At 39.9% G+C, this 23,893-nt stretch overlaps 2 protein-coding genes across 9 annotated transcripts in view; both read right to left on the minus strand.

Annotated features, from left to right (window-relative positions):
* dst (dystonin) overlaps positions 1 to 23,893 on the minus strand; it is a 160,375-nt gene that overhangs the window by 46,837 nt on the left and 89,645 nt on the right. For all 8 annotated transcript variants that reach the window (XM_026224744.1, XM_026224752.1, XM_026224745.1 and 5 more), the window contains 24 exons: positions 21,075 to 21,221; positions 18,969 to 19,057; positions 18,750 to 18,858; positions 13,658 to 18,178; positions 13,425 to 13,571; positions 13,030 to 13,245; positions 12,802 to 12,951; positions 12,436 to 12,669; positions 11,479 to 11,631; positions 10,818 to 11,051; positions 10,388 to 10,672; positions 8,820 to 9,359; positions 8,218 to 8,394; positions 7,484 to 7,607; positions 7,127 to 7,335; positions 5,607 to 5,924; positions 5,020 to 5,186; positions 4,560 to 4,716; positions 3,543 to 3,669; positions 3,374 to 3,430; positions 3,050 to 3,273; positions 2,768 to 2,897; positions 2,390 to 2,589; positions 508 to 1,003 (listed from right to left, as the gene is read on the minus strand). In XM_026224744.1, coding sequence (XP_026080529.1) covers positions 508 to 1,003; positions 2,390 to 2,589; positions 2,768 to 2,897; positions 3,050 to 3,273; positions 3,374 to 3,430; positions 3,543 to 3,669; positions 4,560 to 4,716; positions 5,020 to 5,186; positions 5,607 to 5,924; positions 7,127 to 7,335; positions 7,484 to 7,607; positions 8,218 to 8,394; positions 8,820 to 9,359; positions 10,388 to 10,672; positions 10,818 to 11,051; positions 11,479 to 11,631; positions 12,436 to 12,669; positions 12,802 to 12,951; positions 13,030 to 13,245; positions 13,425 to 13,571; positions 13,658 to 18,178; positions 18,750 to 18,858; positions 18,969 to 19,057; positions 21,075 to 21,221 — 9,211 coding nt within the window. The remainder of the gene's footprint in view (positions 1 to 507; positions 1,004 to 2,389; positions 2,590 to 2,767; positions 2,898 to 3,049; positions 3,274 to 3,373; positions 3,431 to 3,542; positions 3,670 to 4,559; positions 4,717 to 5,019; positions 5,187 to 5,606; positions 5,925 to 7,126; positions 7,336 to 7,483; positions 7,608 to 8,217; positions 8,395 to 8,819; positions 9,360 to 10,387; positions 10,673 to 10,817; positions 11,052 to 11,478; positions 11,632 to 12,435; positions 12,670 to 12,801; positions 12,952 to 13,029; positions 13,246 to 13,424; positions 13,572 to 13,657; positions 18,179 to 18,749; positions 18,859 to 18,968; positions 19,058 to 21,074; positions 21,222 to 23,893) is intronic.
* LOC113057372 (desmoplakin-like) lies at positions 21,650 to 23,657 on the minus strand. Its single transcript, XM_026224753.1, has one exon. The coding sequence runs from the start codon at positions 22,458 to 22,460 to the stop codon at positions 21,744 to 21,746; it is 717 nt and encodes a 238-aa protein (XP_026080538.1). The 5' UTR covers positions 22,461 to 23,657; the 3' UTR covers positions 21,650 to 21,743.

Genomic DNA, 23,893 nt, shown 5'->3' on the forward strand with positions numbered 1-23,893 from the left:
TCCCTTTGGGACATTATTTCAGCTTGGCACCTGGCAGATTATGAAAATAGACACTTTAAGGATTTTAAAAAATCAGGTGGCATAAAAAAAGCCGGGGGATGCGCGTGGACCCCTATTTCCATCTAGACTACTAGGCAACATAAATAAAAACCAAGCATGTCTTGCCACGATTTGCTTGTCACAGTTAGATAATATTTGAGCCTTGAGGTGCAGATGGAATCAGTTTTTGTGTGTGTGTGTGTGTGTGTGTTTTTTTTTTGCTTTTTAAAACTGATTTTAGGGTGATCAGTGGAATTGAACTTACTAAACTGTATTAAATTAAATAAATCAAGTGATACTTGATAAATTCTTGCTAAATGAACACACAGGTCAGAGGATGCATATGACTTTATATAAAAGAGGACATTCAAATTCTGAGGACGTCTGCACCGCTTTTGGCAATGGGCAAATAGTACATAAAGATATTCTGTGATGTTGCAGATGAGTTTCTGAAGTAAACAACAATACCTGCTTTTTCCTCAAGTTGTCTAAATGGTTTAGTGATGCCCTCAAGCTGTTTTGTCAAGTCTGCTCTGAGATACTCTTCAGTCACCATAGCAGAGAGCTCAGAGCAGACAGTTTCTGCCTCCTTCAGCTTCTTCTTCTCCTCTCGTAGCTGAGCCAGGATTGAATTAGTGGCTTCAATCTGCTTCTTGACTTCATCAGGTTGGGTGCTGAGGGCCTGCTGGTTATTAAGTTCAGTCTCCAGGCAGGTGGCACTTTTACTGAGGCTTCGTAAGAGCTCCTGGAACTGAGTGGTCTTACCGACAGCCTGCTCAATGAGAGCATGTCTCTGAGACAGCTGACCTGTCAGGGCCTGCCACTTCTGGGAAACAGATGCCAGCTGTTCTTTAACCTGCTCTACGGCAGGATCCTGCTGCTCTGACGCACTAGCGATGGCTGTGGCCGCCTCGGTTAACTTCTCATACTGAGGCTTGCGGCTGTCAAACTCCTTGAGGAGAATCTATTCAGAGAAACAACATATGCCATTAAGTAATAGGCATTAAGGATTAATAAACTTCAGTTGCATTCAAAGTCTTTTGTAACAAAACAGGACAGTTCTCTCAAAAAGGAAAATACTGTCATCATTCAAAACTGGTTTGGCTTTCTTCAATGAAACAAAAAAGTCTTTAGCAGAATGTTTACACTGCTCTTTACTGTACAATAAAAGACATACAGGTTTTCATTGTACTACCAAGCTCTACAAAGCTCTGTATACAACCAAAAAAGCATTGTAAAGCTTAGTTTAGGGTCCAATTCTCACTATTAACAAGTGGCTTATTAACATGCATATTACTAGCATATTGGCTGTTTATCAGCACTTATGAAGCACCTATCAATTCCTCGTCTTCATGACCATATTCTACCCCATACCAAAACTTAACAACTACCTTGCTAAGTTTTTATAAGCAGTGATTAGGCGATAATTGAGGCAGAAGGCAAAGCTAATTCCCAGGCCGTCTTTTTTTCTTTTCTTTTTTTTTGGATCACATTTGTTGTTTAGAACAGAAAAAGCCCAGCAGAAACATTCTTCAAAAACATCTTTTCTCTTCTAAATAAAAAGTCACATGGATTTGGAACAACATGGTGAGAAAATGATGACAAATTTAATTTGTTGGTGAACTAGGGTTGGGTAATATATATTGTGGCAACAGTATAAATTGTGTGTGTGTGTGTATATATATATATATATATATATATATATATATATATATATATATAGAAAGAGAGAGAGAGAGAGAGACTTTGCTGTATTGTGTACTATGTAAATAACACAAGAACACTTAATGCTACGGACAATTGTTAGAGAAATAATGAACCAAAGTATAAAAAAGTTGTGCACATCCCACAAACCCACACAGGGCTCAGGTGCAGGACAAAAAAGTCAAACTATAACAAAAGATCAAATGTATTGTCTGCACACTCATATAACTGCTCCATAGTAAATATTTATTGCAATGTTTCGACAGGTGCCTGACACAGACCTGATGGTCAAAATCAGTCAATATCAGTGTGCAGACAATACTTCTGTTCTTTTGTCATAGAAGGATAATGAAACATGCATGAATGAGAAAAAGCGTGGGAAATTCTTGATGTTTGACAGTTATTTAGTGCGAAAAGCCTTGAAAAACAAAACGACAGAATTTCCCTCACTGCTCTTGACTGAATAACTTAACCCTACGCAGACTTTTTTTTACATTTAACTATTTAATTTATTGTACCTGAAAAATGTATAGCTTATTTATCTAGTTTATTTACAATTTATAGTTTATTTGATTTGTCTTTCTTCCAATTACTAATTGTTTAACCTCATATAGCCTCTGATATTTGATCATATATCAACCAGTACCTGGACCTGCTGTTTTTGTGTGTTAAGCATGTTTGGGTCCACAGACAGAGGCCCCAGGACGCCCATCATCAGCTCCTTCTCCTGCAGCCACTGCGAGAGCTGCGGCTGGGTCGTCTGGAAGAGCTCCAGCATGCGGGACGACTCCTCCAGGTGCTGTTTCTGGACCTCCAGTGTGCCCTCGACCTCCTCCCATCCTGCATCTGTGTGTGGAGCATAACACACATCATTGTATCACTCCCAGCTTCACTTCAGCCAATCATCTGATTCAGACCTGAGCTTTCACAGGAGCTTCACTTCAGCTCACAGTGTGTGAATCTGCACCTGGCCATGCACACAGTTCAAAGCAGATGATTGGTTTTGGATGCGGTGGATGCATACCTATCTGTGCCAGCACGTGCTTCCACTTTTCGGCCTCGGGTGAATCAGGGTGTTCCTCGATTAAGCTGAGCAGATTCTCCCTGAGCTGCTGGAGCTGCACTTGCTTTTGTTTCATATTATCTTCAAAGATCTGCGAGACAGACATAATAATCAGCTATTTCAATGCTTGACATGATGACATATGATGACATGCTGTCAAGGTTTTATGGGATTCATTTAATACATTCCCAGAACAACCTGGCAACCACCTTCAAATAATCCACAGTAATGTATGTATTGTACCTTCTGTGATTTTACTGCATCTTTCCCAGATGGATGGTTACTCAACGATGCTGCTGTCTTCTTTGTGTCTTCCATCCACTGACGTAAAGACTCAGCCTGATCATGGACGCCTTGAACTCTCTTCAACAAAGCGCTGAGCTCAGAGGACCTGGCCTTCAGGAGCTCCCCCAGATGTTTGTAACCGTTGTTAATGGAGGACATGTTCTGCTGGACCAGCATCAACTCTAATGGCAAATTAAGCACATGCTTATAGTTTTATACAAATAGCCATAATAGCCTAAATGTAAACTGACCACAGTATTAGTAATTGGTATGAACTTTCACCTTGGTTTGTTAGATAAGAATGGCTGCCTGGACCAGAACCGTTACTGACAGCTGATCCTAAAGAGAGAGAGAGAGAGAAGACATCTGTTTGCCTTTATGCTAGACAGAATTAGTGAGTGATCATGTAGAACTGAGACATGTGAAATCTTAAAATATTCCTTGGCAATACCTGAGTTGTGATGTATCTTGGCTTTGGCCGGTGATGTCAAAACACTGATTAGGCTACACAGAGCAGATCCTTGGCTATTTATATCCTGGACTGCAGGAGCTTTGAGTGTCCATTCGTCCAATAAGCCCTGTGGACAACAGACCAGAAAATGACATTTGAAAACTTTCAAATCTATACAGAGATAAGAGACATTTGGACATTTCCATCATTTTCCATTGACCTTCTTGAATGGTGAGCAGTGAGAGTACGCTGGAGAAACACATGATCTACTGATTATCCTCCTTCAAATAAACCTGCCAGCTCCTTAACAGGATTTTACGAGGGACAAAATCATTCTGAAGGATGGAAAAAGATTGTAATTGTTTTTCTCCAATTCTTACGAGTGCTGATCAGTGTGATAGAATGTTTGCTGGAATAATTCTATTTTGGGGTTCTTTCCCAGACAAACATTTCTTCGATCATAATTTCATAAAAAGTACTAAAATGCAAAGTTTTATAATTTTTCTAAGCATGCTGCTAGAAAATAATGCTTTTGTTTGTCATTTTACAAAATAATTATAAAAAATGTGGTTATAATGGAAATGAGACGTCTCTGTCTGGCCAACAGAAGGAGGGTTTGAACATAAGAAATTACTTTCATTTAAGAATATGATATTACAAAACCGTTAGTTTTTCAGAATTGCAATTTAGAAACAAACATTTATTAAAAATTAATTAATTATTTGAACAGATTGATTATTAACTGAATGCTAATGAACTTATTAGCAAGTGCACAGCTTACCAAACTCATCCAAAAGTCCCTATCAAATAATATATCACAAGTTCATATCAGTTTACATTCCATTCCCAAAATCCATTCAAGGACATGCAGTAAATCTGTAGATTTTTGAAGTATTTGAAAGTGCCCCTAACTAAAGAATCAGCCATACACAGTGAGATATGTGTCTTCTCCTAGCTATTTTCTGTTCATTGACATGCTCGTTCTGGTGAAGGTGAAAGGTTGGCTCCATCACTCACAGTGGTTTGCTGCAGGTCTGTTCCCAGGCTCTGTTCACTGCAGTTGGGCTGAAGCTCTGGCACTTGCTCTTTTGTCTCCTCCAGCCACTTCATTACCAGCCCTGCGGCAGCTCTGAACTCCTGCAGCTGCTTCTGGCAGGATGAAACCTCCTCTTTTCTGCAATACATAGGATACATGTGCATATAGAGTTTGATTAAAAAGTCTGGAAAAAGCATTAACTAATATTTCTTGTAAAACTGTCCCATTACAGCACATGGTTTTAATTCTACAACAGTTCTAGCATCACTTTAGCCAATTAAATAACAGAGACATATGTCAGAGCCAAGAGAAGTATATAAAAAATAATGGGACACACTGGAATGAGGCAATATCATAATTTAAGGCATAGTCCGTGTTTTTCCACGGTTTTTATTCTAAGTATTGTTTTATGCTAAGTGCTGTTACTTAATAATCACTTACTTATCAGTAAGTGTCTCCTTAAAAGCATTAAAGCCATCAGAGATGTTCTGCATCTTGCTCTGAAGAAGAGCTGCGCTTCCTTCTGGACCCAGCTTGCTGAGCTCCTCCGTCAGTTTCTGGAGCGTCCCCATGTCCTTTGTGTGCTCGGCTAACTCTGCATTTGTGTCCTACAGATAAAGATTTCATTAGAACTTCAAGATGTGATCGTAGGTTGTCTCGCTGTCCATCCGTTTTTTGTTTTTTTGTTTTTTTTGTAATAACTTCAGATGTTTTTTTTATGTATTTGTTATTGCTATTCATTGGAGGATGTTATTATGCATTGATATTTTCAAGCTAGAAAATGTATTTTAAAAAAAAGGCATTCACCCTAAAGTTAGTCATAATAATCTTTAGTCTGCATTCTTAGAAGAAAAAGACTGCACTTTTTAGTGTTCATATCTACTATAGGCCAATTTTGTCAGCTTTTTGGATGACACATAGGGCATTCAGTATTGATTTTGACCTCGACGCTAACAGACATGAACCAAAAGCATAATCGTCCAATTAAAATATGTAGTTGACTGGGTTTATGAGAGTGAGCAGCAGACCTGGAGGAGCTGGGAGAGCTCAGTGATGTTCTTCCCTGGCCCGTCTGACTCTGAGAGAGCCTGGGAGCTCTTCAGCACAAACTGCTGCACCTTCTCAGATGTCTTCTCAAACTGCTCCACCTTGTCTCGGAGCTCCTCCATCTGAGCCACCTTCTGCGTGTGGCGCTCAGAGGCGTCAGTAAACCGCTGGGACAAGCCCTCCATCTTCGTCTGGAGGAGGACTCCAGCGGCCGGCTCAGCACCCTCCACAAACTTCTTCACCTTTGCCTTCATGGCCAAGATGCTGCTCTGCCTGCTGGACATGTCCTGCTCCAGAGCCTGAGAGAAATGGACATGCGTTTTTCTCCCATTTTTTTAAGGTTTTCTTTTTTCTTTTTGTAGTGTGTTAATTAAAGGTGAAGTCTGTAAGTTCTGCACCAAATGTAATGAATTTTGTAAATTGAATTTTGAATTCAAGTCATCTTACAGTGGCATGCAAAAGTTTGGGAAACACTTTTGAATAATTTTCAAAAAATAAGAGAGATCATACTAAATGCATGTTATTTTTTATTTAGTACTGTCCTGAGTAAGATATTGTACATAAAAGATATTAACATTTAGTCCACAAGACAAAAAAAATGCTGAAATTATTAAAATAACCCCACTCAAAAGTTTGGGAACCCTTGGTTCTTAGTACTGTGTTCTGTTCCCTGATGATCCTCGACTGTCTTTCTGTTTTGTGATGGTTGTGCATGAGTCCCTTGTCTGTTCTGAACAGTTAAACTGAGCAGCGTTCTTCAGAAAAATCTTTAAGGTCCTGCAGATTCTTCAGTTTGAACAAATTAAGTACAATTTACCTTGACCTTCAAATTCCAAAAGTTTTCACGTATCTCAAAATCATAAAGTCACTGCTGGAAAGGGTTCAAAGATATGCAAAGATGCTGGAAAACTAAAGAATCTGCATGACCTGAAGGGTTTTTCTGAAGAACAGTTCTCAGTTTAACTGTTCAGAACAAACAAGGGACTCATGCACAATGAGTTGTGGATCATCCAGGTAACAGCACACAGTATTAAGAACCAACCTTTGAATGGGGTTATTTTAATTTTTTTTTGTGTGTGTGTGTGTGTGTTGTGGACTATATGCAAACATCTTTTATCTAAAATATCTTACTCAGGACAGTACTAAATAAAAATAAATGCTTTAAGCATTTAGTATGATCTCTCATATTTTTAAAAAATGATTCACATTTTCACAGATTCTGCAAGGGGTTCCTAAACTTCCGCATGTTACTGTAAAGTTCTTCTTCAGATTGATACAATGGGAGTGAATGGGATCCAAAACTGTTGGGTTACCAATACTTTTCATAAACTCTTTTATGTTCCCCAAAAGAATGAAATACAAACAACAACATGAGGCAGTATTTTCATTTTTGGGTGGACTATCCCTGTAATTGTGCAATAAAGAATTTTTCTGCCAAGTTTCTGATATTCGCTTTGTAATATCCATAGTATCTTTGGATGACAGGTCAAAGGTCACATACTGCCTCCTTGCTAAGTGCATCTGCAATGGAGCTGGAGTCCAGCAGCACTTTGGGCGTCTCCTTCACACTCTCCTCCACCTTCTCCATCCAGGACATCATCTCATCCAGCCCGTCCTGCACACTCAGGGAGCGCGTCAGGGTCACCTGCAGCTTCTCGTTTCGGTCACTCACTGACTTCGACAGGTTGTCATATCTCTCTACGATGTCATCTACAAACAGGAGAGCATGAATAAATGATGAATAGAAACTGCTGATTTCAGTGTCTTAGCATCTAATCATACATAATTGAAGCTTCTTTCTATATCTTATAATGCTTATAAGTTAAATATTAAAATAGGCTGGACATGTCTAACTCACCCACTGTCTCCTGAATCTCCTCTGGATGGGACAGCAGGTCTCCCTCTGCGCTGATCAAGGCATCAGCAGTTTTTCTCAGTGTATCCACCGCAGCCTGACGGGACGTTGTTTGGCCTTGAAGACTCTGGAACAGACCAATGCTTATTACACTCCACTATTAGGACTGCAGTCAATGGACTGATCATCTAAAAAGCACAACATCAATTGTGTGTGATCTATATCCATCTCAACAGGCCATACCACACAGTTGTTTAGCATGAGGACGTATACATTCAAGGTCAGAAGACAGTTGTACTGTACAGTACATCCCTAGAGAACAGTAATGCAGCCTGCATGTATTTTCTGTCGGTCTGTGTCTGTCTGTGTGTGTGTGTGTGTGTGTGTGTCTGATCTCACTGCTGCTCAGCTGAATCTGGTCTGAGTGCATCATGGGAGAAGTAATCTGTTGAAGTATGATTAGCATTGTCTGCTTCTGTATCCACTTCTGCAAGAGCAGCGAACTATAATACAACTCAAGCAAATTAAATCTGAGGCACTGCGAGTTATTCGTGTTGTGGCATGTTTTAGGGGCTATAAATACACCGCTGTCATGCGTTTCAGCTGGATATAGTAGCATTGTTCTATATGATTATATAATACTGAATGGCCTATACAATTTGGACACATTTACATTCTAATTATAATATATGGTGTCCTAATTCTGTGAACTGGATATACTGATGTCATGCTCTTGCCTTGGTCTCCTCCAGCTGTCTCTGTAGGGTCTGGGGGTCTCCAGCGATGGGCTCGGACTGCTGTCTTCTGGACTCTTCCTCAGAGACATTCAGCCACTTCACCAGAGCACCACTGGCGTCTTCATACTTCTTGTACTTGTCCACCACGTCTTTCAAGTTAACTCCAAGCTGATTACACTGAAATGCATCAGAATTATGTTTTTTTTTTTTTTTTAGTTTCATTTTTTTATAAGTTATATAAAAGACTGAAGTGTTTAATAATGTCATAGACTGAAGAATACTGTTTGAATGTTTGCAGAATTTAGAGGCAAATGCTGCCATCTATTGGTGGTAATCAAAAATTTGCGATCTAGCAAAATGATTCGAAACTACTCTAAACACTTTAGTTAGGGACCAGTTCTCAGTATTATTAGTTAGCATGCCTATTATTAACATACTGGCTCTTTATTAGGACTTAGGAAATTAGGACCTAAAAATAAAGTGTGACCGAGAATTTAATTACAATGTTCCTGGAAACAGTCTCATTTTTTAAAGCAAAACCAAATTTCTTCTTTCCTTTCTTTTTATTTTGTATTGACTCTAGAATTGGACATTAGAAATACCTGCGTATGCAAGGCTTTGTATTGGCTGGTGGCTGAGTCCAGCCTTTCTTTCACTGCAGCACAAGTCCTGGACATATCAACCATCGGCAGGCCGTCTGATTCACCGGGATCGCAGGCCTTCGCTGTGTCCAGCACCTTCTGACCGGAGATGGTTATGAAGCGCAGGTCTCCTTTATGAGAGATGACGTCCTCAGAGAAGCTCTTCTGTCTCTGTAGATTGTTACTCAGAGTGTCCAGACCAGTGGCGGGCGCACCGAGCTCCCCCATCTGCCCGTGGGCCTGCTGTAACCAGGTCTCAAACTCCTCACAGTCCCCCTTGAACTTCTGAAGCTCCTCCTGGACAGTCTGGACCTGCTTCATCTGCTGCTCGGCCTGCGTGAGAGAGGACTCGTAGCGTGCCTCCAGCTCTCTAATGTCCCTCTGTAACTTGTCTTTCTCAGCGGGTGACAGGACCTGCGCCTGTTTGTCGAGTAACGCCTGTGCTGACCGTGTGGCGATGATCAGATCCTGCTGCTGGGACAAAATCTCCTGGTGGCGGGCCTGTGAAATGAGAACCAAGAGCTAGTAAGTCAAAGCATTTTACTGAATTTTCAAATCGAAAGCATTTTATTCAGTGTTGTTGAATTGTTTTCCTCTATGTCACCTGAATCTAATTTAGGCTGTTAACAAGTCACCATTTAATGAAATATCCCTGGTCTACAGATTCTGACTGCACCAATATAAATACATGATCTTATGGTGAATAGAATTGCTTAGCCATTGTTTCTACAACATTTTCTTAAAAAAATCGAAGGAGTAGTGTGATGTCAATTGTGATATTTACAGCTACAGTTGTGATAGAAAGTTTAGAATTTCCTATATTTCTGCATAATTATGACCCACAAAAAACTGGAACAAATGAGACCAAAATACTAATTTACAAAGATCACTCCAAAAGAAAGAAGTGATGCAAGAAGATGTCCAAATTACATCATTGCTATCTAGTCCAGAAAATTACGAGATCATTGTCTTATGCCTGCTTTCCATTCCATTTTGCATGAGACATGTAGTAATAGCACACACAATGTGGCAAAGGTAACTTCTCAGCAAACGTAGGCCCTTCTCACTTTGGCCACTGCTCTCCAAAAGGAACATTGCTGTCCATCTGCAGTTTGTTAAAGATCTACTGGATTAATGTTTTATGGATGGATGTGACCAAAATAGAACTTTTGGGTTTAAATGAGAAGTGTTGTGTTTGGAAAGATGGGAAAGAAACTTGGTGATTGCAGTATCATGATTTGGGCCTGTTTCGCTGCATCTGGGCCAAAACAGCTTGCCATCTATTATACCAGGAAGTTGTAAAGGAAAATATCAGGACGTCTGACCATGAACTGAATCTCAAGAGAAAGAACACAAGTGGTTCTAACAAAGCATGGTTAACGTTCATGTTCTGGAACGCCCAAATCAAAGACCAGACCTTTTAAAACCCAATTTAAATGTTGTGGAAGGACATAAAACTGTTTTTTTGGGGGTAAATTCTATAGGGTTCACAAACTTTCAAGCACCACTGTATATACTCAAGTACTTACTTGAACCATATTAAACTGCTGGTCCAGATCCAGGTCTTGAGCGTCTTGTTTTTCACCAACATGTAGACTTGTGTTATCTGTGGTATCTAATGCATTTCCATTAGGGTCATCTTCCTCTCCGATTAGTCCCTTCATTGATTTGTTCTCAGGCATGTTTCCATTCTGTTTAACCATCTGGTCCTTTTGTATTCCACCCATTTCTTTCTCTTTCCCAATGTTGGAGATCCAGCCAAGAAGACCCTCAATCTTAGCTTTGCTCTCTTCGAGTTGTTCAACAGCGGCCTCCTGTACAGACAGGTAAGAATGGAAAAGAATCAAATGTGTACAAACATACATTTTAGAGCCGGCACAAACTAAATGTGATTGAAGAAGTGACTAAATGTAACCTTTTGATTGAATAGTGTTTGGGAAAGTGTTTTTCCCTTCTTACCTTCTCAGTCTCCTGCTTGATGGCACTGCTCAAAACCTTCTCTAGATCCTTCCTTGACTCTTCTGACTTCTGGTTAAGCATATTCGCTTTGCTCTTCAGTTCCTCCAGTTTGTCCTCAAGAGCCGATATCTGCTCTGGAGTGAGTTTACTGCGATTCTCCTCCAGAAACTTTTCAGTGCTACTAATGACTTCATTGAGCGCGCTGACATTAGCCTGGAGGTCTTTCTGTAGAGCCTGAAACACAAACACAGTTAATCACGACAAGCCAGACAAGGCCAGGTGTTACAGTGATTTTACCACAGGTAAGGGTTACCAGTTGCCAACGAATTGCTAGGCACCTGTGAAGGGGTTGGTGCAGTTGTTTGGTTGTATTGCTGGGGCTTTGCTAGGTTGATTTGTGTGGTTGCATGGATAAGCATTTACTGAGTCTTGCAAGAGTGTTGCTAGGATGTTTAAAAATGGTGTTGGGTCATTTAAATTTAACAACGCACCTTAAACCAATAATTAACACAAATGGAGATATTTTTCATGGTTGTTGTGTAGGATCAGATTTGTGTCGATGTCTTGACACAGGTTATGATGCTTAACATAGACCTCCAATAACCTTGCAAAAGTATGCGTTACATGTACAAGCATCGTAGGAAATGTTAACAGGTTGTACCTGATGCTCTTGTTGGTACTGCTGGAGGTCTCCCACAGTCTTCGCGCTGGCAGCCTGCTGCTGGTGTCCAATGAGGCGGTTTTCTGTCTGTGTCAGATCATCAAACAGCTCCTGCAGTTTCTCTGAAAACTCCCTCTGCTTCTCCACAGCAGCCTACCACATAAACACTCAGTTAGAAAGAAAAACTATGAGCTTCAGCAGCACACCAAATACTGGGCATTTAACCATTAGTAGTGACTGAGTATGCTGTAAACATGCTAGCCATTCAAAGGGATTTTGGCAATGGTAAAGAAAGGTGGATTAGTGCTGCCTTTACTGCCGGAAACACATTGAATAAAACATTGGTCCTTTTTGCAGTAAGAGATGCATTGGTTCAGACAGCCTGGAAAATGCAAACACGATCAGAAGAAGGTAAGTTGGTAGCAGTGATCAAGCCATGGCTTTTCTGTATTTTAAATAGAAATAAAGGAGCATGATTAAACTCAGAGCACTGCAATCACAACATCACACAAATAATACATTCATGAATAGACCTATTTAGTCTTAAAGACATTATTAAACTCTTTTAAAAGACCCTACAAAGTAAAAATGTAGTTTTGAGGCTTAAATTTACTAATTTACAGGCTCGTAAACTCCTAAAAGTTGGTAAAAATAGCTATTAGCCATGGGCATATCCACATTTTGCAACATCAAGTAGCAAATTAAGTTAATGCCTATGGTTTAAACACAGTGCTATTGTCTATTTTTTAACAAGATTAGCAAATTGTTCAACATGTTCTGCACCAGTTTCTTGTTTCAAAAGGAAGCCAAAGGAAACTGCATTCAAGACACTTCATGGGGTCTTTTGGGTTTCCAGTGCTTCATAATAAACCATCCATCAAAGCAGCAACCTCATGCATTTGAATGTGATTAGGTAAAGGTCAATGGTCAGTGTTATCTCTTCGATCTCTCTCAGACCTGCTGCTGAGCCTCATCCTCACAGATCTCCAACTGGACCTCAAGAGTTTGTCTCTGAGTGAAGACTCTGTCCATGAGCTCTTTGAAGGATCTCTGGGTAGTGCTAAGAGCCCTCAGGAGGTGTCTGCTGTGAGTGGGACTCAGGAACTGAGCATGGTCAGAAATGAAGTTTTGGATATTAAAAGCAGCATCTTCTAGGAGCTGTCGGGTTCCTGATAAGTCTTTCTCTATGTCCTGAATCACAAAACAATGAAAAACACTTAGCAAAACTGTTGAACAGATAGTGACTTCTTTTGATCTTGGAGATAAACAATTTTTAAAAGCCTTGTATTTCACACAACTTTCAAATAACACAAGTCAACTTACCGTATTTTGCTGAATCTTGTTCTTAATTATTCCTATGTTATCAGCATCCATGATATCAAGCTTAGAAACCATCTCAGAATTGTCTTGCATATAAGCGGAGACCTTCTCAAGTGAGCTTAGCAAATCCTGATACAAGGTTTCCAAATGGATCTGTAAGCCATATTTGAACAAGTGTGAGAATCTAATTTTCATCATTCTGTATTTACTCTTCCACAAGCCTTAACTAACCTTCACTGTCTCAATGGCTAGCAGAATAGCATGATTTCGCTCAGCTGACAAGTGGCAAACATCTGTGAAAGCATTCTGTAAATCTACATAGACTGTGGCCAAATCTTGGTGGATTTGCGTGGGAACGTTTTCGTCAGCTGAATTCAGAAGTTGATCTGCTACACTCAAATCTGCTGTAAGCAGGTCAGGGAGAGCAGCAATCTGTGCTTCCAGAGACTAGAAACAGTGTGGGAGTAGGTGGTGAACAAAAGAAAGGAAGTGTGAAGAACAGCGACAGAATAAAAGGAACTAGCAACAGACTGCAGCACAGATAACCATTCAGAAAGAAGGCACAGGTAAACAACTCTTGTGTGTCAATGGACTTCATATTTTATCATATTTTATAAGTGACAAACCTGAACTTCTTTTAACTGACAATGCAACCCCTCAATGTCTTCTGCTAACAGACCCTTGGTCTGCAAGTCGCTTCTTATTTCTTCAAGAGTATCACAGTGATCCTGAAGCCTCCCAACACATTCCAAGTAACTCTGGGTGGAATATTTCTGCAAGAAGTACACGTGCATCTGGATGACGCAGAGTTGATAATACACAAATCAGCATCTAAGTTGAGAGTAGTTTCAGTACTCACTCTAGCTTTGACTCCATCTGTTTGCTGTATGTATGGATCATCTGCCATTGAAAGCAGGTGGTTAGACTCGGTTGGCCTGAAGATGTCATCTGCAGCAGCATCATCTTTGATTGGAACAGGAATGATTTTGGCTTCCATGCCTTCCTCATTTAGGGCAGTGTCTTCCAAAGGGCTGCTTGGCTTTCCATTCACTTCCTCGAGCATTCCTTTATCTCTGTCTGTGGAGATCCCATGAATCATCTCCAGTAGATCAGTCTGATGCTTTGGTTCATCATTACTCTCATCAGGTGGCCAGTTTTGAGCTTCTCTTGGTTCTTCATGTTTTTTCAAATCCAAGAGGATATCAGGATCCCCACTTCTCTCATTTGAACTGTCATGATTGGTTGGTGAGTGGTGCTGAATAATTTCAATAATGCTATCGATGGCTTGGCATTTTTGTTTTTGAGTCTCATCCATACTTGCTCCATCCATCTTCATTTGGATCAACTCATTTAAAAAAGACTTTAAATCACTGCCTCCGATCGATTTTGGTAAACTTTCATCTTCGGCCATTGCCATGTGAGAAAAATGAAGATCATCCTGGTGTACAGCAACCCCAGCTTGAGAATGGTTGAAGATGTTTCCACATTGTTCGCTATTTTGATCACGCATTAATTTAACTGAAGGACTTGGAATTAGGGCGGCAGACTGCATATCATTGAATTCTGCGATTATATCCTGTGAACAATGACCCGAGGATGACTCTAGCGTTTCTAAGTCTTTTACTTGTGTATCATTGTCACTTGTAAAGTCTGGTTCAGATGATCTGGTTAACTCATCTTTTGTAGTGCTCTTTGGGGCTACATGATTATAAAATATGCCTTGCTCACTTGGGTAGTGCATGTTATGGTTACCTCCATTTGAATCACCTTGACTAGAATTCGTAACAACTTCAAGTGGCAACTGCTCTGAATTTCCTGGTGATCCAACTAAATCCATCAAATTGAGCTGACATTTGCCCTCTGAGCCTTTGAAACCTACAGAGTTTTCAATGTCATCATTCTTTTCTAAGTCAATACTGCTTTCTGCACAAATCGCACTAGGCTCAACTTCTGTTTCTGGTGCATTTCTGTCCTCATATTTAACCATGTCCTTTACTCTGTTTTCAGAACTAAACACACCTGAATCCTCAACAGAATGCTTATCGTCTAGGTTCTCTCTTACATTATTGGAGTATTTAGCTTTATTTGATGCATTGCTCTGAGATGACACCTCCTCTTTCTCATTCAGCATATTCTGAGCTAATATGTGTTGTTCATCAGTACGTGAATTCACCTCTGCTACAGTGGCACTTGCACAATATAAAGATGAGTTTGACTGCGATTCAACAGGTGTTCTAATTTGTGCAAGATCTTCTATCGTTGGTAGTGAAGCGCTTAAGCCCTCATAAGGCCTTTTGTCAAAATATGCATTTGTTTCAGACTCCACTTTGGACCTGTCGAATTCCTGTTCAGGATTAGGAACACACTCTAATTTACTTTCTTCAGAGCAGATATCACTTTGTGATGAACATGATATCCCAGAGTCACTCTGTACAGGGCTAACAACCTGACTCGCTGTTGTCTCAAGATATGCCATTTGCCTGACACATGGTGAAAGACTTACAGTTTTACAAGAATCATCAACATCAAAAGTGTCCACACTGTTATGTGGTGTTTCGGTCTCATTTCCTTCCAAAGGGAAACCTCTTTCTCTTTCATCTGTAGTGTCGATGTGGTTTTTGGAGTCTATAGTCTTGAAACTAGCAACCTGTTTATCACAATCTTCCACTATTCCATTCGTCTCAGACACTTTATCAAACACATTGTCTTTTGTTGAAATGCCTTTAGAAGGTGTGTCAGTAATGGTGAGTAACAGAGAACCCTGACTACTGCTCACACATGCTACGTCTGTAGGTACCTGTGTGGCTTCATCTGATCCCAGGCTTATCTGTCCTCTTTTTGCTAAGTCAGGTACCATAATGTCTCCCCTTTCATTCTGTTGTGAATGTATCCTCTCAGCCTCTTCATCATCCAACATCCCAGACTGGTGGGCATTGTTTACACTGAGCACACACTTTCCATCGGGATCAATGGTGGCCTTCCTGATTTCCTCTGCAGAGAAAATACTTCTGCTGAGATCATCAGTAATCAGACCCGTCTCTAAAGCATCACAGACGCTAATGGTTTTTCCGGCTGCTGCATCAAAGAAACCACCCAGAAGGTTCTGCTTTTCCATGATCTGTAGTGCTTCCTTACTTGAGATGCAGCCTTTACTGACAGAAATGTTCAGAACTGATGATGTAGCATTTTTGTTCTCATTCAATCCATCCTCTTGAAGCTGAGGTGCGAGTACTTCTAAGATGATCTCTTCATCAATAAGGCCTTTACCGAGAGCAGCTTCAAGCTCATACCGTTTTCCAGAGGTAACATCCAAAATCCCACCTTCCTCTAATTGATGGATGGCATAATCTCTCTCAAGCTTGTCATCCCACACAACCTCTGTATGTGGACATTCAGAGGACATTTCTGTATAACTGATCGTTTCACTAGACAATAGTGTGGAGTCTTTTGAATGTTTTTCCTGGTCTTTATTGGCATCATGACAATCAGGATGCACTTCCATCGAGCACAAACTTGAGGCAGTTGCTTCTACAGAAAAGGTTGTTTTTGGTAACTGCATTTCTTCTGACGTTTGAGAAGAAGCTATGTTACTTGTTTCTGCTTGGCACTTGTCTGTGTTTGAACATGTAGAATCCTTAGACAGTTTGTTAGCTTCAATTACAGTCACATGTTCAACACAGTCTAGTAGAATATCACATCTGCGATTAGTTTCTATGGTATTTATAACAAATTCAGATTGTAGAGTAGGTTTTGGGAAATTAAGTAATGCTGTAGAATTCACCACTCCATGCTCTTTTTCTGTTGTGCTTTCCAAAGGTTCACAAATTTGCAATTCTCCCAGAGCACTATAATCGGCATCCAGACAAGCGTTGTCATCGTCAGAAATATTGTTATTTAGTTGAGACTCTTCGGAAACCTTCATATGAAGTCTGCTTAACTCAACTACATGTTCTGATTCGGATGTTTCGGTGAAGAGTAATTTAGCCATTTTATTTAACTGCCAATCAAAGATCAACAGTCTTTGGCCTGACTTTGGATCCATATAGCTATTCATCATGAGGTAAGAAATAAATAACTGTTTCGCCTCAGAGAGAGATGGTGCGTCTGTGCTGTTTTCATCACTGATTTCTTCACCGATGGAACAAGATCCATCAATTTGAAGCTCCTTCATTACCAGCCAGGATGAAAACCTGTTATTCAGTTCATCTATATCAGGAAACACATCTGGGATTTCTATCGTCTTCAACAACTCTTTTGTAAATGTCTCAATTAAGTTGTCCTCCCCAGCAGAATCAATGTCAACTACCTCAGAGGTTTCAGGTATGTACAAGGCTGTTATTTTGTGCCGGTTACGAAGCAACTCAGACGCTAGTTTGTCTGTGATTATGTTTTGCTGAAGAGAGGTGGAGAAAGAGAGAATTTCACCAGCGTTAGGCCAAAGGAGACCCATGAAGGCCTTCTGTCTCTCCAGAACTAACAACGCTGTGCTGAAGCTTATTAAGTCACACTGGACGGCCTCATCGACTGTAAGTCTTGCCCCGCTGCAAGGATTAACAATGCCACCATTTTGGGCCTGATGGCTCAGTATCTCACTCGCAGTGTCCTGATCGATCAGACCCTCGGACAAGGCCTCCTTGACAGTCACCTTTCGGCCAGTTTTGGGGTCAGCTATGCCTCCTGCAAACAACTGGGTGCTCAGCAACCGACACATGGTCTCCCTATCAATGATGCCCTCGTGCATGGCTCTCATAATGCTCATCTCTCCTCCAGGCATCAGGGATATATTTCCATCCTTTCCACGTTTCACTGGAAGCAGACGAAGTCCTGTCAGCTTGTGCATAATGCATCTCTGCATAAGCTGACTAAGGGTGCATTTTTCTGCAGTGTTGGGGTCAATCAAGTTCTTCCAACTATCCTTCTTCGCCAATATCTTGATAAACAGCGACTCAGGTATCAGGCCAAGTTGAAAAGCCTTTTCCAGATGTAGAATATCTCCAGTGTATTTTGGTCTTAACCCTCCAGTTGCAAGCTGGATTTCAATTATCTTTATAGCTGTTTGCTCAGATATAGCCCCATTTTCCAGGGCTGTTATAACCGGCAAGGGTTCTAAAGCAAATTGGAGATTCTGAAGACATTTTTTAGCTTCATTCAACTCTTGCAGTTGCTTGCACATTACGTCATCCACAAGTTTGTTCTTGAATGCATCTTCCAAGTCCATATACAAGTTCTGTTCAGGCCAAATGAGTCCAGTGGTTATAAGCTGGGCCTCTAGAAGACCAAGTCCTGTGTTCTGGTCGATGAAGCCATTGTTCACAGAGTAACACACAGACATGACAGCTCCACTTTCAACATCCAGAATCCCTTGGAGGACCTGCAGTGCCTGGAAAGAGATAAAAGAAATCAGGATGTTTCTAAATGCATGTTCAAAAATGAACACTAGATACATTTTCATTGCAATATTGGTTATAAAAGTGATCAAACTTACTCACCCTGTCCGTTGATTTTGAACTAGTGCAAGTCATGAGCAAGAGAAATGGCACACAGTAAAAGCTTACATGCATCTGTGAACAGAACTCTTAGTATTTTTTAGAACAACACTGTTAGAGAAAACTGAACATTATGTTATTATTTGCAGTGCTGAACCCCATGTAGACAAAAAGAGTGTCCTCTGGGTTTGCTGTGAAGAAAGATTGAGAGTGGCTGGCATGCAGTGTATGTTTACAGCATACTCAGTTTACCATGAAGCTTTCAATTACACACAAAGTGTTTCTTTATCTTCACAATGGTGGGATTAAACGGTTAAAGTGAAAACTGTCTTACCATGCTATATATTTCAAGCTGTCAAAATGAAGGTTAGTCATGCCATTGGAGAAAGTGTTTACACTTCACACACAATGAGCACCATATATAACCAGCATCGGGTTGGCAGTGGCAGAATATCTTTATTTCACCTGATCAGCAGAGGAAGCTGCATCTGCACACTGTTGAGAGATCTCGCTGTGGGCTTGACGAAGACATTTCAGCTGCTCTTCTGCTTCTTGCTTTTCTTCTTCAGTCATGCTGGTGAAAGAAAACATTTCACAAAATCAGTTCACAAGACTCGCAAGCCCATGCAAATAAACAATGATTCATTCTCAGTGGATGCTTTCCCTTCCATTGACATAACATACTTGTCACTGTATTTTGCTAGCATCAGCTGTGTAGTTCGCAATGCTTCTCCAATTTGTTCCTTCTTTGTCATCATCTCCTCCAGTGACATCTATAATAAAACATAGGAAGTCAATACTGCTTTACAAGCACAGTATTTAGTGAATCACGATTAGGTTGAGATGGCTTTAATTGCAACCTTCTAAAACCACTTCATCCAACATCTACTGTAGGCCATGTAACCATTGGACCTCCATTAGCCATACAGTTTGTGGCCATATTATACTGGGGGGGGGGGGGGGGATTCCATCATCTCATCTTATTTGTATTTATTTTATTTTTTGGGGAGGAGGGAGGATCCAAAGGTCCATGACCGCACTAAAACTAAATCAGTAAAAGAAACAAAGTTAAAACAAGAAGCTATTGTAATTCCCTTCCATACATCCATCCATTTTCCAAACAGACTCATGTGAGGTCAGTGGGATGCTGAAGCCTATCCAAGCATCTCAGGCCACAGGTGGGGCAAAACTGTGGAAATATGGCCACTCCATCACAGAGTTCAGAAACAGAAAATGTAATGTCTCCAATTCTGCATGCCTTTGTGTTGAAGGAGATACCAGAGCACCCAGTCACAAGGAGAACATGGAAACTCTACACAGAAAGGCCTCCTGACCCACTAAGCAACCTTGATTTTCTAATTTGTAAAGCAGTGATAGATAATTATAAAATCAAGTTTGTGACCATGTGAACTGCCTTGGACAAAAGTTACCTGCCCTACTGAAGCATAAAATCCTCCCAGGAACAAATCATGCTAGAAGACATAATCATCAGGTTCTACATACCGTACATTTATGGAGTTTGTGATATTAAAGCAGACATGGGGGTATACACTTACTATAGATTCGGAAATTCATGTCATCTTTTTTTCAGTTGTACTTTCCAGTGATAATATGTTTGTAATGAACAGAAAATGCAAAATACAAGCATTTCCACAAGTGACCTCAGACTTTTGGATCCCACTGTATTTATTAAGATATGTTGCCATGTTTATATAAACATCAGGATTGAGTTCTAAAGCTTTTTTTGGAGAAGTATATGGAAGAAGGTCTGTCATTTTGGACCCTGTAGATGGATGAATGGTCATTTTGACACAACTTTCTAATTTGGGAAACAGTTTATTTTATATGGCATGTAAACTGCTCTCTGCTTTGGGTCAGTCGTCAGAACATTTACCAGCTAAATTACTTGGCTATGATGACCAAGCAGCACTCCAAAATGAGTGGTGTGTAGGACTGTGTTTGATAAAATGTTGAGATATAATGTAACAGCATCACTAAATGAAATCTGTAACTACCAAAAAATGTGATTTAATGCCCAGTGTAAATTGTACAGTTTATCACACTGCACATGTAATGTATGCTGTAGATGTATTTGATTCAGCCATGTAAGTGCTTGTGGATACAATTTATTGGATTATCATGGTTGCGAAAAATAATGAATATATAAATTACTACTTGCAATAAATGGATAGAAACTTTATGGATAAATACTTCCTGTGAAATGTGTGTGGATAACAGAAGAAGGTAACAAGTATGTGAACAACACCAAAATATGAAGCAATGCAAAATAATCTTTATTCAGAAACATAATGGCAATGGAAATAATGAAAGCAATTCCCTGAAATGTTCACTATGTTTACAAGATGCTGACATTTAAACAGCTACAGATGAAGTAAAGGGATGGTTCACCCAAAATTGTAAATTAGTGATAGAAAAGATTTTACTGCGAATTATGAATATTGTTCGTACCAAATGCATGGATTCGCTACAGGAGGCTTTAAATTCACCCATGTGAGGCATGTTTTATTATGGATGTGTGTGTTTTATTTAACATGTTTTGGACTGTTGAACAGAAACACCAATGATAGGGCTTTGAAGTGGCTTTGAAGTGACAGGACAATTTTTTTTATATAACTCCCAATTGGATTCCTCTGAAAGAAGAAAGTCATATACACCTAGGATGGTAAAATGCAGGCTAATTTTCATTTTGATTGAACTAACCCTTTAACCCGTAAGATGCAAAGCTGAAGACCTGTTGGATAGAACAATCAGGTAGTTTGACTTGTTTACCTGGGGCTTACTATTGCTCTCAGTGCTGGGTTTGCCATCATTTTGAGCCTTTCCATCTTTGTTCAGGTTCGTTTTCATACAAGACATCCAATTTAACAACTTGTTAACCTTATTGCCATGCTCTTTCTTCTCATCCTCAACAGACCTCTAAAAAAATCAGGAAAAAAATTGTAGGGTGGATTAGAAATCAATGTAAAACATTTATAATTAGCTTATTAAATTCTATGTTTGAATATAATATGAAACAAGAAAGCTCCAAGCCATTTTATGTAGAAGCATGCTTGGCAATAAATAAAAAATGCAATTGAAAAGAAATCAATGGATCACAAGATACATTTTTAAATAATATCTTACAGTAGAAAAATCCCATATTTAAAAACTCCCATTTTCACCATTCTGACTTAGAACTTTTTCTGCATAACAATCAATATATTCTTCTATATTTAATAAAGTGCCATCACAAAGGGTAGCAAATAAACTAGCCATATCAATTACTTTTTTTCTTCCGTTCATAAAACAAACATTCACCAAAAATGACCCGGTTTTAGATTTTAGGCACTTTCCAGAACCATATCAGAAGGGCCGATAAGTCCAGAAGTATTGGAAGGATGAAGTATTGGGGCTTGGTTAGTTCTAGAAGTACAAACCCAGTGTGGCTGTCAAAGACACTCATTCTAGAGCTTCCTTGAAAGACATTTTTCGCTTGGTTTTGGGGCAAGTGATGCATTTCGAATGGGAGTTGCCATGCTGAAGATGTGCAGCAGTTGGTTTGTCGATCAAGCAATTCTGTATTGCATCATCCAAAGAGAATCTCTTTTGGCTCTCTTGGTTAATGAGCCCACCAGTCGCCAGTTGAAACTCAAGACACTTCACTCCAACATCTTTCGGGAAAAGGTTCTCTTGCATCGCCTGAGCCACAGTCAAAGTCTTTCCATTCTGAGGGTGAATGATACCATAATAGGCTTGCTCACATTGCTGGAGCTGTCTGGCAAAACTTTCATCAAAGAGTCCTCGATGTTGAGCTTCTTTAATCAGAACCCTTTCTCCAGATGCTGGATCACAGATGCCTCCAGTGCAAGCCTGAGCTTCTAGCAACCTCAGCGCGGTGAGTCGGTCCACAAGGTTCTGCTGGTGTCCTTTGAAAACCGGGACTCGTTTTTTCAAAGACACATCCCAGAGTCCTGCAACGGGATCATTTGGGACTTTAAAGACAACTCTTCTGGAAATCAAAAGATCAGCGAGCTCAGAAATACTGAGCTGACCACTCCGGTAGTTGTTGAGCTCTTCCATTTGGAGAATTTTCAGACTAAGAGCATTTTCAATGCAAATCTGCCGCCCACTCTTATGGTCTGTTAGCATGTGTAGAAGGTTCCTATTTGAGTGCATGATTGTTATCTCCTGCCATTCACTCTATTGTTGTGAGAGAAATAGGTAGGTTCTCTTGTCAATTTAGCCGGCCTTACATGCTTCGTAAGCTGAAATTTTAACACCATTAGAAGTGTCGATGACCGATATCCTGTGTCTGCTGGATGGTGAAAGGGGGTACAAATGCTGATCACCAAAGGGAAGAAGATACACTCCACCGTTGACATCATACACACAGATTCTGAGCAGTTCGCTATAGTACGCCTTCTGCCCTGTTTCTGGGAAGTGTAAATCTTTTGGGTTACTGATCGGATCATAGAGACTTTGAAGTGTGGCTTGATTTATGAGCCCCTGCTCTAGCGCACCATCCATGGGCACTTTACATCCAATCAATGGATGAATCAACCCTCCAGTAGGGATCTGTGTTTCTATTAAAGCTTTTCCTCAATGCCTGTCTATAATTCTCTCTTCCATAGCTTGAAACACTGAAAGAATCTTCTCAGCATGAGTATAACCACTGACTGCTTTGTAAGCTTCAGTTATTTTATCCTTGAGATCCCCAGTAATGATACCTTTCTCAAAAGCATCTGACGGTGAGTAAGCCTGGCCTGTCATAGGATCAATGATGCCTCCTGTGGCAGCTTGTGCTTCCAAAAACTCAATGGCTTAGGTTTTAGATATACATCCTCCTGCTGCAGCGTCTATGAAAGACAGCCTTTTCTTGCTAGACTCCATGTAAACAGCTGAAATTGAGGATGGTTTACCAGTGAATTGAGCAAGTGATGCTTCTATCTCCTCTATAGTGATGAAGCCTGTTTGCAACTTGAGTGCAATTTCCTGAGTAATTATTTTAGTTTTTACCAACTTTTTAATACTTATCCTTCCTCTGAGACCTTGAATTTTATTGGAAGACCACTCCATTTTTAGCCCTTTTGATTTACTTGTTATAGGCGAGTCAGAATCAGGATCAATGACATTGAATGAAAAATTCTGGCTTTTACCAGACCTGCCTTTATCGGACACCAAGCTTTTCCTAAGTACAGTGTCAGTGATCTCACTCTGACTGTTACCAACCATCACCTGGTCTGTGTGCATTTCAAAAGCATTTGAATTCTGGTGTGAAACTGAATTTTCTGGTTTCTTGGTAGTATAATCCAGTGATCTTTCACTGATCACTTGCGTTTTGCTTTGCTTTACTTTTTGTAGCTCCTCCAGAACTTTTTATTTTTTTATTTTTTTTTTTATTTTTTTTTTTATTTTTTTTTTTTTTTATTTTTTCAAGAAATTGGATGAAAATATACAATCACATTCAGGAGAACATTAACAAATAAAGAAGATAGAGAAGAAGAGGAGAAATAAAACACAAAGGGGTTTGTAGCTTATAATCAAGAGAAAGAGAGAGAGAGAAAAAAAAAAAAAAAGTATATATATTATAATAATAATAAAATTAAATA

The sequence above is a fragment of the Carassius auratus genome, chromosome 38, assembly GCF_003368295.1.
Source record: "Carassius auratus strain Wakin chromosome 38, ASM336829v1, whole genome shotgun sequence".
NCBI classification, from domain to species: Eukaryota; Metazoa; Chordata; class Actinopteri; order Cypriniformes; family Cyprinidae; genus Carassius; species Carassius auratus.

Coding starts and splice junctions, on each gene's coding strand:
- LOC113057372 (XM_026224753.1), bottom strand. CDS start 22,460: ATGCACTCAAATAGGAACCTTCTACACATGCTAACAGACCATAAGAGT.